At 38.9% G+C, this 14,511-nt stretch overlaps 6 protein-coding genes across 6 annotated transcripts; 4 read left to right on the forward strand and 2 right to left on the reverse strand.

Moving 5' to 3' along the window:
* Window positions 1-2,063: 2,063 nt before the first annotated feature.
* Window positions 2,064-3,001, reverse strand: JH06_3795 (leucine carboxyl methyltransferase; the record flags this gene model as incomplete). The annotated part of the gene is made up of 4 exons (XM_014670501.1): window positions 2,064-2,447; window positions 2,479-2,780; window positions 2,809-2,885; window positions 2,976-3,001. 4 exons carry the CDS (start codon window positions 2,999-3,001, stop codon window positions 2,064-2,066), a joined length of 789 nt encoding a protein of 262 aa, XP_014525987.1.
* Window positions 3,002-3,524: 523 nt separating this feature from the next.
* JH06_3796 (replication factor C subunit 1) lies at window positions 3,525-6,340 on the forward strand (the record flags this gene model as incomplete). Its single annotated transcript, XM_014670502.1, has 10 exons — window positions 3,525-3,545; window positions 3,576-4,201; window positions 4,231-4,450; window positions 4,605-4,631; window positions 4,665-5,009; window positions 5,040-5,158; window positions 5,187-5,625; window positions 5,656-5,744; window positions 5,775-5,934; window positions 5,966-6,340. The coding sequence occupies 10 exons, from the start codon at window positions 3,525-3,527 to the stop codon at window positions 6,338-6,340; spliced, it is 2,421 nt and encodes an 806-aa protein (XP_014525988.1).
* An 891-nt stretch (window positions 6,341-7,231) lies between these two features.
* JH06_3797 (hypothetical protein) lies at window positions 7,232-8,259 on the forward strand (the record flags this gene model as incomplete). Its single annotated transcript, XM_014670503.1, has 3 exons — window positions 7,232-7,849; window positions 7,880-8,051; window positions 8,084-8,259. The coding sequence occupies 3 exons, from the start codon at window positions 7,232-7,234 to the stop codon at window positions 8,257-8,259; spliced, it is 966 nt and encodes a 321-aa protein (XP_014525989.1).
* A 319-nt stretch (window positions 8,260-8,578) lies between these two features.
* Window positions 8,579-9,924, reverse strand: JH06_3798 (glycosyltransferase; the record flags this gene model as incomplete). The annotated part of the gene is made up of 4 exons (XM_014670504.1): window positions 8,579-9,254; window positions 9,284-9,567; window positions 9,597-9,887; window positions 9,910-9,924. The coding sequence occupies 4 exons, from the start codon at window positions 9,922-9,924 to the stop codon at window positions 8,579-8,581; spliced, it is 1,266 nt and encodes a 421-aa protein (XP_014525990.1).
* A 183-nt stretch (window positions 9,925-10,107) lies between these two features.
* Window positions 10,108-11,296, forward strand: JH06_3799 (GDP-fucose transporter; the record flags this gene model as incomplete). The annotated part of the gene is made up of 5 exons (XM_014670505.1): window positions 10,108-10,247; window positions 10,279-10,346; window positions 10,377-10,557; window positions 10,589-10,805; window positions 10,835-11,296. 5 exons carry the CDS (start codon window positions 10,108-10,110, stop codon window positions 11,294-11,296), a joined length of 1,068 nt encoding a protein of 355 aa, XP_014525991.1.
* A 109-nt stretch (window positions 11,297-11,405) lies between these two features.
* Window positions 11,406-14,124, forward strand: JH06_3800 (hypothetical protein; the record flags this gene model as incomplete). Its single annotated transcript, XM_014670506.1, is given in 13 exon segments — window positions 11,406-11,687; window positions 11,707-11,823; window positions 11,854-12,049; window positions 12,082-12,208; window positions 12,232-12,258; window positions 12,296-12,411; window positions 12,442-12,649; window positions 12,662-12,832; window positions 12,863-13,064; window positions 13,089-13,486; window positions 13,518-13,763; window positions 13,794-14,010; window positions 14,062-14,124. 13 exon segments carry the CDS (start codon window positions 11,406-11,408, stop codon window positions 14,122-14,124), a joined length of 2,370 nt encoding a protein of 789 aa, XP_014525992.1.
* Between the last annotated feature and the right edge of the window lie 387 nt (window positions 14,125-14,511).

Genomic DNA, 14,511 nt, shown 5'->3' on the forward strand with positions numbered 1-14,511 from the left:
TTTCATTCCTGGAACTGCTGGTTATTTCTGTTGGATCAATCTGAAGGACTATATGATTGGTGATACCTTTGAGGATGAGGAGAAACTGTACAACTATATTTATGAGCATGGAAAGGTCATTATTTGTCCTGTAAGTGTGGTGAAGGATGAATGAGAGATAGGGAAAGTCGTTCTTTGCTAAGGAAGCTGGATGGTTCCGTATGGTGTTCACCTGTTATACTCATGAACATCTGAAGTTGGCCTTGGATCGACTGAAGAAGGCTTTGGAGGAGAGAAAGCAGGATATGGAGGTTCCTTCCAAGAGAAGGTGTTAGTTGATTTAGCGTTTCTGTTTTCTCTTGTTTCTTTTGACTAATCGTTCCCGCGGGAATTGATGGAACATTCGATAGTCTTTAGAAATGTCATTATATTAGTATAATCCTAGTATGGCTACTGAAGAAGTAAGATGTGTCCATCATCACTCATTTCCAGTTTGTACGTATTGAGTCTTTGACGGAGGATGAGGGTTTGGTGAAGAAAGTGATTCAGGAGGGATCTGGAGAGTGTCCAAAGAAAGGATATGTTGTTACAGGTACGAATTGACTCGTATTTGTCATTGTAGCTCATTATACTGGAACTCTGGAGAATGGAACTGTCTTCGATTCCTCAAGAAAGAGAGGAGAGCCCTTTAAATTCACTCTTGGTATTGGTGAAGTTATCAAGGGTTGGGATCTAGGATTTGCATCTATGAAGAAAGGAGAGCATGCACTATTGGTCTGTAAGCCAGATTATGCATATGGTGCATCTGGTTCTGGATCTTCGATTCCTCCCAATGCAACTTTGACATTTGATGTGGAACTTCTTGATTTCGAGGAGAAGTTAGATGTCGAGAATATGACAATTAAGCAGCGCATTTCTACTGCCACAGAATACAAGGACATAGGAAATGCCTCCTTCAAAGCTGGAAACTATGCAAGTGCTATTTCAATGTATGAAAAGGCTGTTGCATGCGTCCAATGGGCGAAGAAAGCCATCATTGATGATGATGATTATGAAACTCTGGAACCTCCCACAAAAGAGGATAATGACCAAGCTTTTTCACTGCTTCAATCCTTAAGAACAAACAAAGCTGCTTGTTTCTTGAAGATGGGAGAGTATTCCACAGCTATCAAAGAGGTGACAAAGAAGTGTTTCTCTTATATGTAGTGTAGTTTAGTGCTGAAGGAGGATCCAAGGAATATCAAAGCATTGTATCGTCGTGCTTGTGGTCAAAGTCATTTTGGATTACTCTTTGATGCAAAGAAGGATTTAGAACTGCTTCTGGAGCTCGATGCAACGAATAAGGCAGCACAATCAGAACTGGAACGTGTGAAGAAACTTATCGCTGCAGACGATAAGAAGACAAAGAAGTCACTTCATTCTCTTTTCTCAAAGGGAGGACTCTATAGCGAGAAGCCTTCAGTTATTATTGACTTTGAGAAGGACGATCCTACGGTGTTCTTTGATATCAAACAAGGAGAGAAGGAATTAGGTCGTATTGAGATGCGTCTGTACTCTCATTTGGTAGGAGGATTAACTGATGTTCTAATTGTAGTTACCTAAGACAGTCGAAAATTTCCGTTGTCTGTGTACTGGAGAGAAGGGAACTACTCCTGATGGTGTTCCTCTGTCATACAAGAATAGTATTTTCCATCGTGTGATTAAGCAATTTATGATTCAAGGAGGTGATTTTACAAAAGCTGTATAGATTGGAGAATGATGTGATCAGTAGAATGGAACTGGTGGTGTATCAATTTATGGAGAGAAGTTTGCTGATGAAGGATTCCCACTGAAGCACAATCAGCCTGGACTTCTGAGTATGGCAAATGCTGGTCCCAATACCAACGGGTCTCAGTTCTTCATCACAACAGTACCTTGTCCTCATCTTGATGGTAAGCATGTGGTGTTCGGAAAGGTGGTTAAAGGAATGGAAGTTGTTCATGCCATTGAAAACACCGAAGTTGGTAATCAGGACAAGCCAAAGGAGGACGTTGTTATTGTGAACTGTGGTCAACTGTAATCTTGTTCTGAGTGTTTGTTAATATTCAATTATATGACTTTAAATGCCTATCGGTATCTGTTGATATCAAAGAATGAAAGTTGATTGAATAATCATATGGAAGGATGACTCTAATTGTTCCTGAACAAACAGACAAAGCTTTTGCAATCCAATTATCAAACCACTCACTGAGATTACCTTGAGCAGCAACAAGAATACAGTAATGGCCTTGAATCAAATGCCATTCTTCATACTCATCAAAATACTCAATTCGTTCAATCCGTTTTCTATCAGCATCAGTAATAAACCACGAATAGAGCTTGTCCATGTCATTACAATACGCTTTTGTAAACCCAAATCCTTCATATCGAGCTATCTGATCCTGGATCTCTGGGTATTTCATTATTCCTAACAAACTACATCCACGTTCCTATTTCATTAAAAGAATGAGTGAAATCTACATTCAGATTCTTCACCATCATTGCTCCGAAAGGATCCAAAGGACGAATTTGCTCATATACAACAAATCCACTATTTGGAAAGGTATTTTGGATATACTGGAGTGTTGGGTTGATAGAATCAGGTTCGATGTAGATTAACACACATTCTGAGAGAAACAAGGTTGGAAGCCTAAATGTGATAGTTATAAAGATAATAAACTCTTTATTAATGCGGTCATTTGAAAAAAACGCTTTCACAGCTTCCAAATCTGTCAAGTCTATAGGATGCAGAATATAATGTTTTGTATCGATAGATGGAGAAACTAAATGAAAGAAAAACCATGAGAATACGTAAATGGGTGTCTACGACTGTATCTTCTCCAAATACCACTTTCGCAAGAGGGATTTGATTTCGAATGATCGCAGCTCTATTCAAGCAAGTTTCTTCATAATCCAGGTCCACAAACAACTCTGGCTGTAAGTTCCTTTCCTAAGTAAGATTTCTCATTCAGTCATACACAAAGACGGAAAAAGAGGGTATCATACCCACCTCCAAGACTAATGAGTTGACATTTGCGATCTGCTTTGACTATGAAACGCTCCACAAGTAGTTCAACAGCTGCAACACGAGAGTAATAACCTACAGGAGAAAGGCCAACAGGTGTGTACCTCGATTGATAAGTGGAGTACGCTTTGCTGTTCTCTTCACAAAATATGATACAAATCGGTCTTTATAATATCCTTTTTGTATACACGACCTTGTGATAACTCATCCCATTTAGAATTACATCTTGCTAATAATAGCGTCATCAGCTGTATGTCGCACCTCTTCATTTGAATTGGACATTACTACAGTGAAACGAAGGATAATATGATTAACAAGGTATGCCCCTATAGTGTGTAATCAAAATTTTATTCATCTTATCAAGGGATTCGTTTATTGACTTCACTATCAATACAATAGACTCTAAGATCCACATAATCAGGATTATTTGGGTATTCCATTTTTCATATCATTGTATTGAACTGTTCTATCTCTTCTAATTCACTTCGGATCACATAGTCATATGGATATTCGTTTGCTTTTTGTATCTAAATATTAATGAAATCATTTTTAGAAGAAGGGACCCAAGCAGAAGCGATCTTCAGAAGAAGAGGCACCTGCAAACAAGAAATCAAAAGTAGACGATTCATCTATTATTGATTGTACATTGCCGGATAAAACAGATTCAAAGACAAAAGGAAAGAAAAATGTTGTTAAACAGTCTTCATTATCAGCATCTTCGTCTATGAAGACGGCAACTAGTAAGATCTCCTCCATCAAATCAAATCCACCCAAAAAGAGGGCTACAAAGAAGCGAACTATTGTGGATTCTGATTCAGGAGATGCATTTGAAAAGGATGAAGCTCAGATTGTAGCAACTAAGGAGGAAAAGAAGCCACGGTCAAAGAAATCAAAGTCCACAGAAACTGAAATTGTAATTGAAAAGAAGGAGCCAACCAAATCTCGAATCAAGGAGGAATCAGAACCGAAAGAAGAACCCAAACCCAAACAGAAGAGAGCTATTTCAGGGGCGTACAAACCACGTTGGATGTCAACTCCAAAGGATCCTCCCAAACATGGCAGTAAACCGATTCCTCGAGGAAAACCAGATTGCTTAGAAGGAATGATTTTTGTTCTGACTGGTTTGAACGAAAGTTTGACACGAGAAGAGATGAGTAACTTGATTCAACAATATGGAGGGTATATATTACAGAATAATTCAACAGTAGAACTGAACGATCAGCAGTGAGTAAGAAGACAACCTATTTGATAGCAGGATTTGAAATGGAAGATGGACGTCCTATCACCGAAGGATCAAAGTATAAAGCAGCAATAGAGAAGGGAGTGGAGATTATAAACGAAGATACCCTCTTAAAGATGATTCGTGATAGTGATCCTGAGGGTTCTGCACAGTACTTGAAGGAAAAAGAAGAAGAGGAACAGAAGGAAGTTATAAAACTTGAAGAACGATTAAAGAAGGAAGAGAAGGCTTCTCATCATTTAAATACATTGGATACAACGTATGATTGAGTATTCTATATCCCATTAGACTGTTGACATCAAAATATGCACCTCAGTGTTTAGAAGATTTGGTTGGAAATAGACAGACGATTCTGAATATGAAGCAATGGTTAGAACAGTGGGATGATGTTCATATCACAAGTTGTTACATCTCTCTTCTATTATTGTAGAAAAACTTGAAATCGCTTGGAATAAACAGAATCCAGGAGCAAGAGCTATCTTAATTAGTGGTCCTCCTGGAATAGGTAAGACCACAGCAGCAGTTCTTATCTGCCGTTTAATGAAGTATGACGTAATTGAATTGAACGCCAGTGATAAGAGAAACATGTCTTCTGTAAGGGATTTCTTGAAGGATAGCGTATCTGCACGTACCCTTAATGGGTTTCGTGTTGGAGGTCAAATACTCCAGAAGAACAGTAGGAAGGTAATTGTGATGGATGAAGTGGATGGAATGAGTAGTGGGGATCGAGGTGGTATACAAGAACTAGTAGGTATTTTTGGAATGACAAAAATATAGATCAAAATAATAAAAACAACACAGACTCCGATAATCTGTATCTGTAATGATCACGATAGTCCCAAAGTGAAGAATTTAGCTTCAAATTGCTATGATTTGATGTTTCATCGTCCTTCTACGTAGTATTTTGATTGAAATTCAATTTAGAATGGAATTTATGAGTCGTCTTCAAGTGATTTGTAAGCGAGAACAACTGAACATCGATAAGGAGACTCTGGAATTGATGATTGAGAGTACTGGAGGTGATTTTAGACAGATCCTAAATCAGATTCAACTCCTTTCTACACTCTCTCCTTCATCATCCATTTCTGGAGTTCTTCGTTCATTCTCAAAGGATCCATTAATGAGTATCACTCCTTTCGAAGCCGCTAAAGCATTGCTAATCGAACCAACATCTCATGCCCTGAAAGATCGATATAACATGTATTTCAGTGATTATGAAATGACTCCATTACTTGTGGAACAGAACTATCTTGATTCCATCAAGAGTAATGGAGGTTCAATGGATGTCGTTGCACAGATGGCTGAGGCAGCTGAAGCCATGTGTGATTTGGAGATGCTTCATGATACTATCCTCAAAACCAACGTGTGTTATGGGAGATGGATTCAGAAATAGAATTGGTCATTATTACCTTCTATGGCTATGATCACTATACGAGGAGGAATGAAGGCTACTGGAAAGTATGTATTCCCGCGGTTCCCTATGTATGTGAGATTGGAGGGTTTCATTGAAAGGATGTTGGGAAAGTACTCTACAATACGCAAAAACATGCGAACCGTGGGAGAGCTACAAACGCATATCAACATGAACATCACTGGAAGTCGTCGTGCTGTTGTGATGGATTACTTTGACATGCTGAATCAGTATCTCTTGCGGCCACTTACACAAGAAGATGTCAGTAATCAATAGTAATTCTCATTTATAGGTTCATGGAACAATTGAACGAATGGATGAATATGGCATAACAAGAGATGATTTAGTGGATGTGCTGAACGGTACGCAGTTGGGACAAGGGAAAACACGATTTGAACAGATTCCTGGAAAAACCAGGAGTTCGTTCACTCGAATCTACAATGGACAAAACCATGGTACTTCTAATGTGTTTGCTGATAGTGATAACATGGTGCGACGGATAACAAAGGGAAGAAAAGGGAAGGAGAAATTGGAGAGAAAGGAGACTCTGACAGCTACAGAGTCGTTGAGTATAGTCGATGTGCATGAAAATGAATCTGCAATATTGGCATATTCAAATGTTTGTTGTTTGATCCCCATACGTTCAGTGATTTTAGACATGTATTGATTATCATAGTATCCATTCTGCAACAGTTGAATTCCTCAATGGGACGAAAACGCGCAGATGTCTGGGGGGAGTTCGATGAGGGCGAGAAAGAGGGTTCTTTCAAAGCTAGACGTGTTCGTTGTCGCCATTGTGGTAGGGAATTCACCGCTCATGCAAATCGCATGAAGGAACACCTAAGAGAGTGTCCTCAATACAAAGAAGTGGAATTATTCTTGTCCTTTCATCATAGGCATTATACAAGGGTTTAACACGACCTATTGATTTGTCATCATCGCGGTATGATGTTCAACGAACCCAGGAGATATCTCCGATGTATTCGTTTTTCCCAGGACAGGATGTAGAAATATATGAATATACTGAATACTAGATCACAGTACGAACTGTTTTTAAAATGGGTATTGTTGGTGGAGGCATTGGTTCTGTGATGGGTCCTCTTCATATAACAGCAGGTTTGTTTTGTTCTAGTAAGTTATTTATAGCTACTCTTGGAAGAAGGGCGAGATTGGTGTGTGGTTGTTTTTCCTCGGATCCTCAAAAGTCCAAAGTATCAGGTAGCCAATATAATCTTCACAGAAATCGTATATACAAAACGTATGGGTCGTAATTATTCTCACCTGTAGTTATGAAGACATGATACAAAGGGAAAGCGAGCTTCCAGATTCAGAACGAATGAACTTCGTCTGTATAGCTACACCAAGCAGTACCCATTACTCAATTGCTTCATTAGCATTGGAAGTATTGTTTTGAGTTTTGTTTCACTATTAGCATGGTTTTCATGTGATGTGTGAAACACCTTTGTGTCTATCGGAAGAAGAGGCAGTGAAACTATCGGAATTAGCAACAGAGAAGAATCTTCTTGTAGCAATGAGTTACCCTTATTCTTGCTTTGGAATGATTCGATATGCTCGTGATTTGATCTACAACAACTCTATTGGAGATGTGATTAGCATTCGTGTGAATTATTTTCAGAATGCTGGTATTTTAGAACGAGATACAAATTCATGGAAAATGAATTCTGTTCAAGCAGGTATTTCTTATTGTTTCTCTGATCTTGGTCTTCAGGCTTATCAATTAGCTCGTTATGTTACACAAATGACACCAAGTAGAGTTTCAGCATGTTTAGCTCGATCTTACAATAATCGGATCATGGATGATAATGGAACTGCTCTGGTTCAAATGAAGGAAGGAGCATTCTGTCATATTTCTGTATCCAAGATGTCTTTATTACATGATAATGATATCCAGATTGAAGTAGATGGTTTATCTGGATCTATTCACTGGGATCTACGACGTAGCAATGAATTAGTATTTCAGAGAATTCATATGAACAAACAAGTATTAACTCCCGATTCTGTTCCTGTTCTGGATCATTTACGAATGCGATATAGTAGGCTCCCATTCGGTCACGCAGAAGGATTTATTGAAGCCATGTCCAACATGTATGATGCATTCTTTAATGCGATGGATTCAATATTACGGAAGGATATTCGGACTTTGCAGAGTGAATATGTAGGGATTGGAGATAGAGTACATGAATAGACTTCGATCATCGATGGCATTGAAGGAGTGATCTTCTTAAATCGTGCGATGGAAAGTACGCAACGTGGATCCTTATGGACGGATATTCCTGCTCCAGCCTTTGATACTAACCAGACTTCAGTTCAATCTCAATTTCCCAATGTTACTCCGATATCTGGACAGTCGATTCCAAGTATGAATATTTGATTATTTGATGATATGTAGGCTTTAATGGTACTGTATCTGTTCTGAATGGGACATCTTCGGTTAATACATTTCCAGTGATTAGTTCTCTACCGAGTGTTAGCGATATTCGTAGTATGAATCTAGGAATGATTCAGTCTGTGGGAACCGAAGAGTCGTCAATCTCTCCAAATCAACCTGCTTCGATTATAACTTAACCACGATAATATGTTTGTTGCTGGAAGTAATGAACACAAAAGGATGATCGAACAAATAGTGAGGAAAAGTCAACTACTAAATTAATGCTTGCACTCGTACTGGCGATATCCAGATCGTTTGAATGCAGATAAGAGACGACCTGCCCATTCCGCATCTCTCACAGTAAAGGGAATAGAATTCAATTTAATAAGTCGATAGGACTCGTATTCAGCGAATAATTGACGAACGAGAGTGGGATTTAGAATCTTCCTCTCGACATCAGGATATATTATTGGAGCTGCTTCAAACTCATTTCGGATTGATTCAGGAACTTGAGGGTTAATCAAGAAAGAGTATGGTTAAGGAAGAGAAAGAAGATTCGAATGAGGATATGTGTTCGCGATAATACAATGCAAAAGCCTCATCAAACTGCCGAATACACCAATACGTATTCATTGTACACACATTCTGAGGATGATTGAACAACTCTTCATTCTGAATCTCAATTTCATTATCTCGATGACACTTGAATTCTGGGAGAATCAAGATCCGATTTAATGCAATTGCTGTAAGCAGTGCACTTGCTAAGACCTTTTCCTCTTGACCAATGGAACTATCAGGACTCAGTGATTCATAAGTGATGTATTTGGCTGTAGAATTCGAATAATATGAGTCCATCGAGTGGTACAATCCCAACTCTTTCAGACGATATTCCTTTGCATTTGATGAAACAATCCAGTTGTTATGGAACATTACACAGTCATCACCTACATAAAATATGGTATTTCCGAATTTACATGGAAGGGAGTCTAAGGAGTTGTAATGCAAGTTCTCGAAAAATACCCATCCTGGAGCAAACTTATTTAATGGAAGCAGTTGCATTCGTAGCTTTTCACGTAACATCACATCAATGGCATTGTTGAGAGCAGGTTGCTGACGAAGATTTCGATTATTCTGGTAGTTCTCCCAGGCTAGATCGAAAAGGGATCGACTACGAGGTGTATTTCGAACATAACTAGAATGAAGGCAAATCAACTGTCAAACATGAAACCACTATTACGTTCGTGTGATCTGCTCGAACGATCTTCCCGTTGAATGTGAATATCACAGCCTAAACAGGTAAAGAAATCAAAGGGATTCTTAAAGAAGACCACATCCACATCTGTTAGAAGCACATTGTAACCACTGCGAAGAACGTGAATGACTGCCATCGTTTTCATGTTAACCTTATTTACAAAGGCACTTGTATCATAGTCAGAAGTGGAAATGGTACTATCTGCTGTATCCAACTCAAGTAAAATACAGGGGATACCCCATTTATCCAAAACCTATGGTTGAATCATACATCCAATCATACTGAATAAGAACGTTTATCTAAAGCAAACGCGATAAAATTGGTAATTCCAAGAGGAATAATACTATTATGATAAAAAGAGAAGAACTGTGATAGGAATGAATAGTCAAAGACGGAAATGATTACATTATTATTGATAGCTACTTTCTCTAATAATGGTAACAGTTTGGGACTACATTCCTTCATGGGCTGGTGAAGAACAATAGGAGGGACTGAAATCACTCTATCTTCAATTTGTACATCTTGTGGAAGTGATAACACAGATTCAAACTCATCAGGTTTTCGGTTCATTGACTAAATGGAATAACCATTATACAGTTCGTACAGGCATAACAGTTGATAGCGATTTCATAAATCGGATGTTGATATAGACAACTCCACATACGAAAACACAAAGAACCCAGATAACAATCCGATTGGGAAACCTCCTTAATACGTGGTGATTCCAGTGATGATGGGCTGCTGACATCACGGATCGAAAAGGATTGTAAATCACATTCTTTCCAACGAGCTAATGACCATTGAACTAAGTGAAAAGGTGAAAATTGCCCTCGTTGTGATAGCATATTTCGTTATCTCAATCTCCATGGTGTTGATGAACAAGTTCTTATTGTCCAAGAATAATAGTATTCGTGCTCCTTTCTTTATCACTTGGTATCCACGTCATATACGTATTAATTTCTAGGTATCAATGTGTCATTACCGCATTTATCTGCTGGCTTCTAGGAAAGTGGGGTAAGAATACGAAAGAGTGTAACAGTCCATTTTCTTCCTGATTTATAGCTTCGTTTGTCCATCAATTCCCGGAACAGCATTATGAGATCCGTGTTGCCTTATCTATCCTTCCTCTTTCTCTTGTATTTGTGGGAATGATCACATTCAACAACCTATGTTTGAAATATGTTAAGGTTTCCTTTTATCTTGTGGCCAGATCTTTAACAATTGTGTTTAATGTTGTTCTCTCGTTGATATATTTGGTTATTATCATGAATTAGATACCTATTCTTGGGTATTACAACCTCTTGTCCAGTCATTGCTTGCTGTTGTGTTGTCCTCTTTGGTTTCTATATCGGAAGTGAAGGTGAGCTCGACTTCTCTTTCTTAGGAACTGTGTTTGGTGTACTTTCTTCTCTGTTCGTTTCTCTCAACAGTATCTACACGAAGAAGATGATTTCTCGCGTCGATAATAATAGTTGGAAGCTCTGCTTTTATGTATTTTCTATGAATTGGATTAATAATAGAACAATATGAACTCGGTCATCCTTTTCATCCCTCTGATTGTCATTTTTGAACGAGATATCATCCGGGAACATTGGTCTTCCTTCTATTCACTTGTTTTCTGGGCTGTCATGAATGCTGCTGGAATTTTTGGATTCCTAATCGGCATTGTCACTATTGCTCAGATTAATTTGACTTCTCCTCTTACACACAATATTTCAGGTACCGCAAAAGCATGTGTGCAGACAATTATTGCGGTCCTTTTCCTTGGTGACAAGATGTCTATGCGATCTGTGATAGGTACTGCATGTGTGCTTTTTGGAACATTCATGTATTCTGTGGTTCGTAGCCGAGAGATGGATAAGAACAAATTAAAGTCTTCACCCAAGATTACACTGTTGCAACCGACAAAGGATCGCATTGATCTGGAGAGCAACGACGAGAATACAGAGGAAAGACCCCTTCTTATTAAACGTGACCAGTGATTAGTATTGATAGCAGTATTTTTGTTGAAATCAATTGTATCAGAGACTATTTGTGTTATATCCACTCCATCTTGTTTATTCACTCTTCCCACTATTAATCTCAAGTTTGATGATTGGCGTGTTTGATAGTGTGATCTTCTATATCGCACCGCCTACAGCACGGAGGATAGGAGATAATAGTGAGAAAATGGCTTCTATGCTGAGAACTGGAAATGCTGTGTATAAGTCCATTATTGACGACGATGTGACACATGTCATTTGTGATTCATCGGATTTTGGAGTCACTCGGAAGTTGGTGAGCGATTCTGTTTTTTGCTCTTTTGTTACTCCCAAATGGGTATTTATCTCCAATTCCCTGCATTACAGTCTTCCTGTTGTTAGTACTGGATTTGTTTCTCTCAGTTGTGTAGAGGAGTTATTCGTCTGATCCATTTCATTACTTTTCTGGGTTGGTATTTTATTTTTGCAACTGTTCTATTCCCTTGAATCAAGTCTATCTTCCATTGTGTATTCATCATGGGGCTCAAGTTTCTATCCTCTTTTATGTTTAGTTTTAGGTACTGACATCCATTATGAGTCAATGCACTCATGTTATTGTATTCAATTCAACCCAATCAACGGATCTACCTGCAGAAGTATACACCTTCCCTCAAATTCGTGTTGTGAGCGAGGGGTGGATTGAAGCATGTATCCATGCACAGCAGTTGGTTGATGAGACGGAGTATCTAGTTAAACCAGTCAATGCTCAGGATGGTATTTTCCATCATCATTGCATTTATTCATAGCTTCTGTTTCCTTCTATGTTCCTAATACGCAGTTTGTGTATGAATGGGAACACGATATTCAAGAATCAGTGAATAAACTGTTTCAAGGGTGTCCAGTTGAGTACAAGAGTGCATTCAAGGTAAAATTGTCTTAGAAGAAATAATCTGTAGAATTGTTCTTTTCTATTTCTTCCTTCTGTAGATTGGTAGATCTAATGTTTTCCTCTTATTTTAGTCCTGAACGACTCTTTCTATCCTATTCCATTGAGTTGATGGGAGGGAAGGTTCTTCCCTTTCTTAACACACTTGAAAGAACAATTTCTGAGTATATTTCTCCTCGATCATCTCAAGGTTTACATTTTTCGGTTGATTGATTACTAGGTCCTCTAACTCATATTATATGTCCCTATTTGAAATCTGGACAACGTCGAAGATTAGTTTCAATACTTGGAAACTATCCGGTCTCAATTCTGTCTAGTAATTGGTTGTACTCCTGTATCGACCAGTATTCTCGTCTTTCTACAACTCAATTGAATCCATGGGATTCAATTCTCTTTTTCCCTACACCAAAGTCGATTTTGGGGAATCTGTTGATTTCTAGTTCTTTTATTCCGGAAATGCGTTCTTGCATCATCAGTATTACTGGATTTTCTATGGATTCATCTCCTACCCGTGAAGAAGTGAAATGCGCCATTGACACGGTTGGAGGTTGTTATATGGGTCCTTTATGTAAGGACTTCACTACTCATTTAATCTGTGGAAATGAACAGAGGTGATATAGTTTGACTTGAATGAAGAATAGTGACAAATATGTAGCGGCGAGATTGTGGAAGAGTAACCTGAAGATCGTTTCTGTGGAATGGTTATTAGCATGTTTGAAGACATGGAGTCGGGTGGATGAAGAGTCATATCTTCTAAAGGAGAAGAAGGAAGCAAATGAAGATGAAATCTCCACAGCAGATGAAGAGGGATCAGAATCTGAGATGAGTGCTGCTTTAAATGGTGTTGGGATGATGCCTGAAGGGCAGGTAACTCCAGCTTCTCCTGTGGTGGTACCAGTACAAGAGCCATCATCGCCAGTACCTGTACCATTCGTACCATCAATACCTTCAGCACCAGTACAAGAGCCACCATCATCAGTACTCCAATCACCACCATCATCTCCAATAGCACCTGATGAGTCCCAACTTCTGGCTCCTCAAAGCATGCTAGCTTCTATGGCCGCTACCAAGAGTGAGCCTCTTCAACCATTGTCAGAAAAACGGCCTCTGGATGAGTCTTCAGTCTCATCGAAACGACCAACACTCACTCCGAGAAATGAAGAGTCTCTGATGAATTCTAAAGTGTTCCTACTCAGTAGCGAAGGACTAGAAGATGCTACAGAGATAATCACACAGCTTGGAGGTCGAGTGATTCAGACTCATGAGTATGTCTCAAGAGTACATTATCATTCATAGTACATTCTCACCCGAGGCTACACACTTCATTATTCCATCTCCTAAGCGAACAGAGAAGTATTTGGGAGCCGTTGCGTGTGGAATGTGGATTTTGAGACCGGAGTATCTGACGGCTAGCAAGGCTGTAGGAAGATGGGTGAATGAAGAAGAATATGAATGGTGTACAGCAGATAGCAAAAGCAACATTACAGGAACCAGTATTCGACGATTGCGAAAAGAAGGTGGCACTGTATTCAGAGGAGCAAAGTAAGTGTCTGGAGAATAGATTTGATATAGAATTGTTCTTGTTGGATCATTGTTGCCTGCATCTGATAAATGGGAGCGAATCATTACTGGAGGAGGAGGAAGTGTGGCTATTACCAAAGGTACACTCACTCAAGCAGTGAAACGGTTAATCTACAGTGCAGATACAGAGAATGCTTTAAAACTCTGCATTCTTCCTGATGGATTTAAAGAGAACAAGTTGGTGAAGACACTACAAGAGGAAGGATATGTATGTGTCCCTTCTCGTTATGTATCAATTTGGAATGGATGTGATTTCTAGTTACTAGATTTGCTTAGTAAGGACCCAGTTCCGAATCTTGATGATTATCGATTGTTTAAATAACTTTAGGATGTTTCTTTGACACAGTATATATTTCATTTTCATTATTCATTCTCTGGGGAAAAGCTCTATAAGCAAAATCGAAAAGAGTTGATAATTATGAAACTACTGTACATCTTGAGTTTGGGGCAAACTGTCAAAGAAATCCAACACTCGTTGATTTGTAGTACTTATGGGTATGAAGTGACATCATTTTCCTAGCAGAACGGTTCCTAACCTGGTATAGGTATTTGCCGTGATTCTCGTCATAAGCGTCGTTTGACCGGAGGAAAGGTTGTGATTAACATCAAAAAGAGAAAGTTCGAGATGGGTCGTCAGCCTGCCATGACTAAGCTCGGAGCCAAGAGAATCTATCTGGTTCGTTGCCGTGGTGGAAATCTGAAGCATCGT

This window comes from Blastocystis sp. subtype 4 (assembly GCF_000743755.1).
Source record: "Blastocystis sp. subtype 4 strain WR1 chromosome Unknown seqid_0265, whole genome shotgun sequence".
Lineage (NCBI taxonomy): Eukaryota > Bigyra > Opalinata > Blastocystidae > Blastocystis > Blastocystis sp. subtype 4.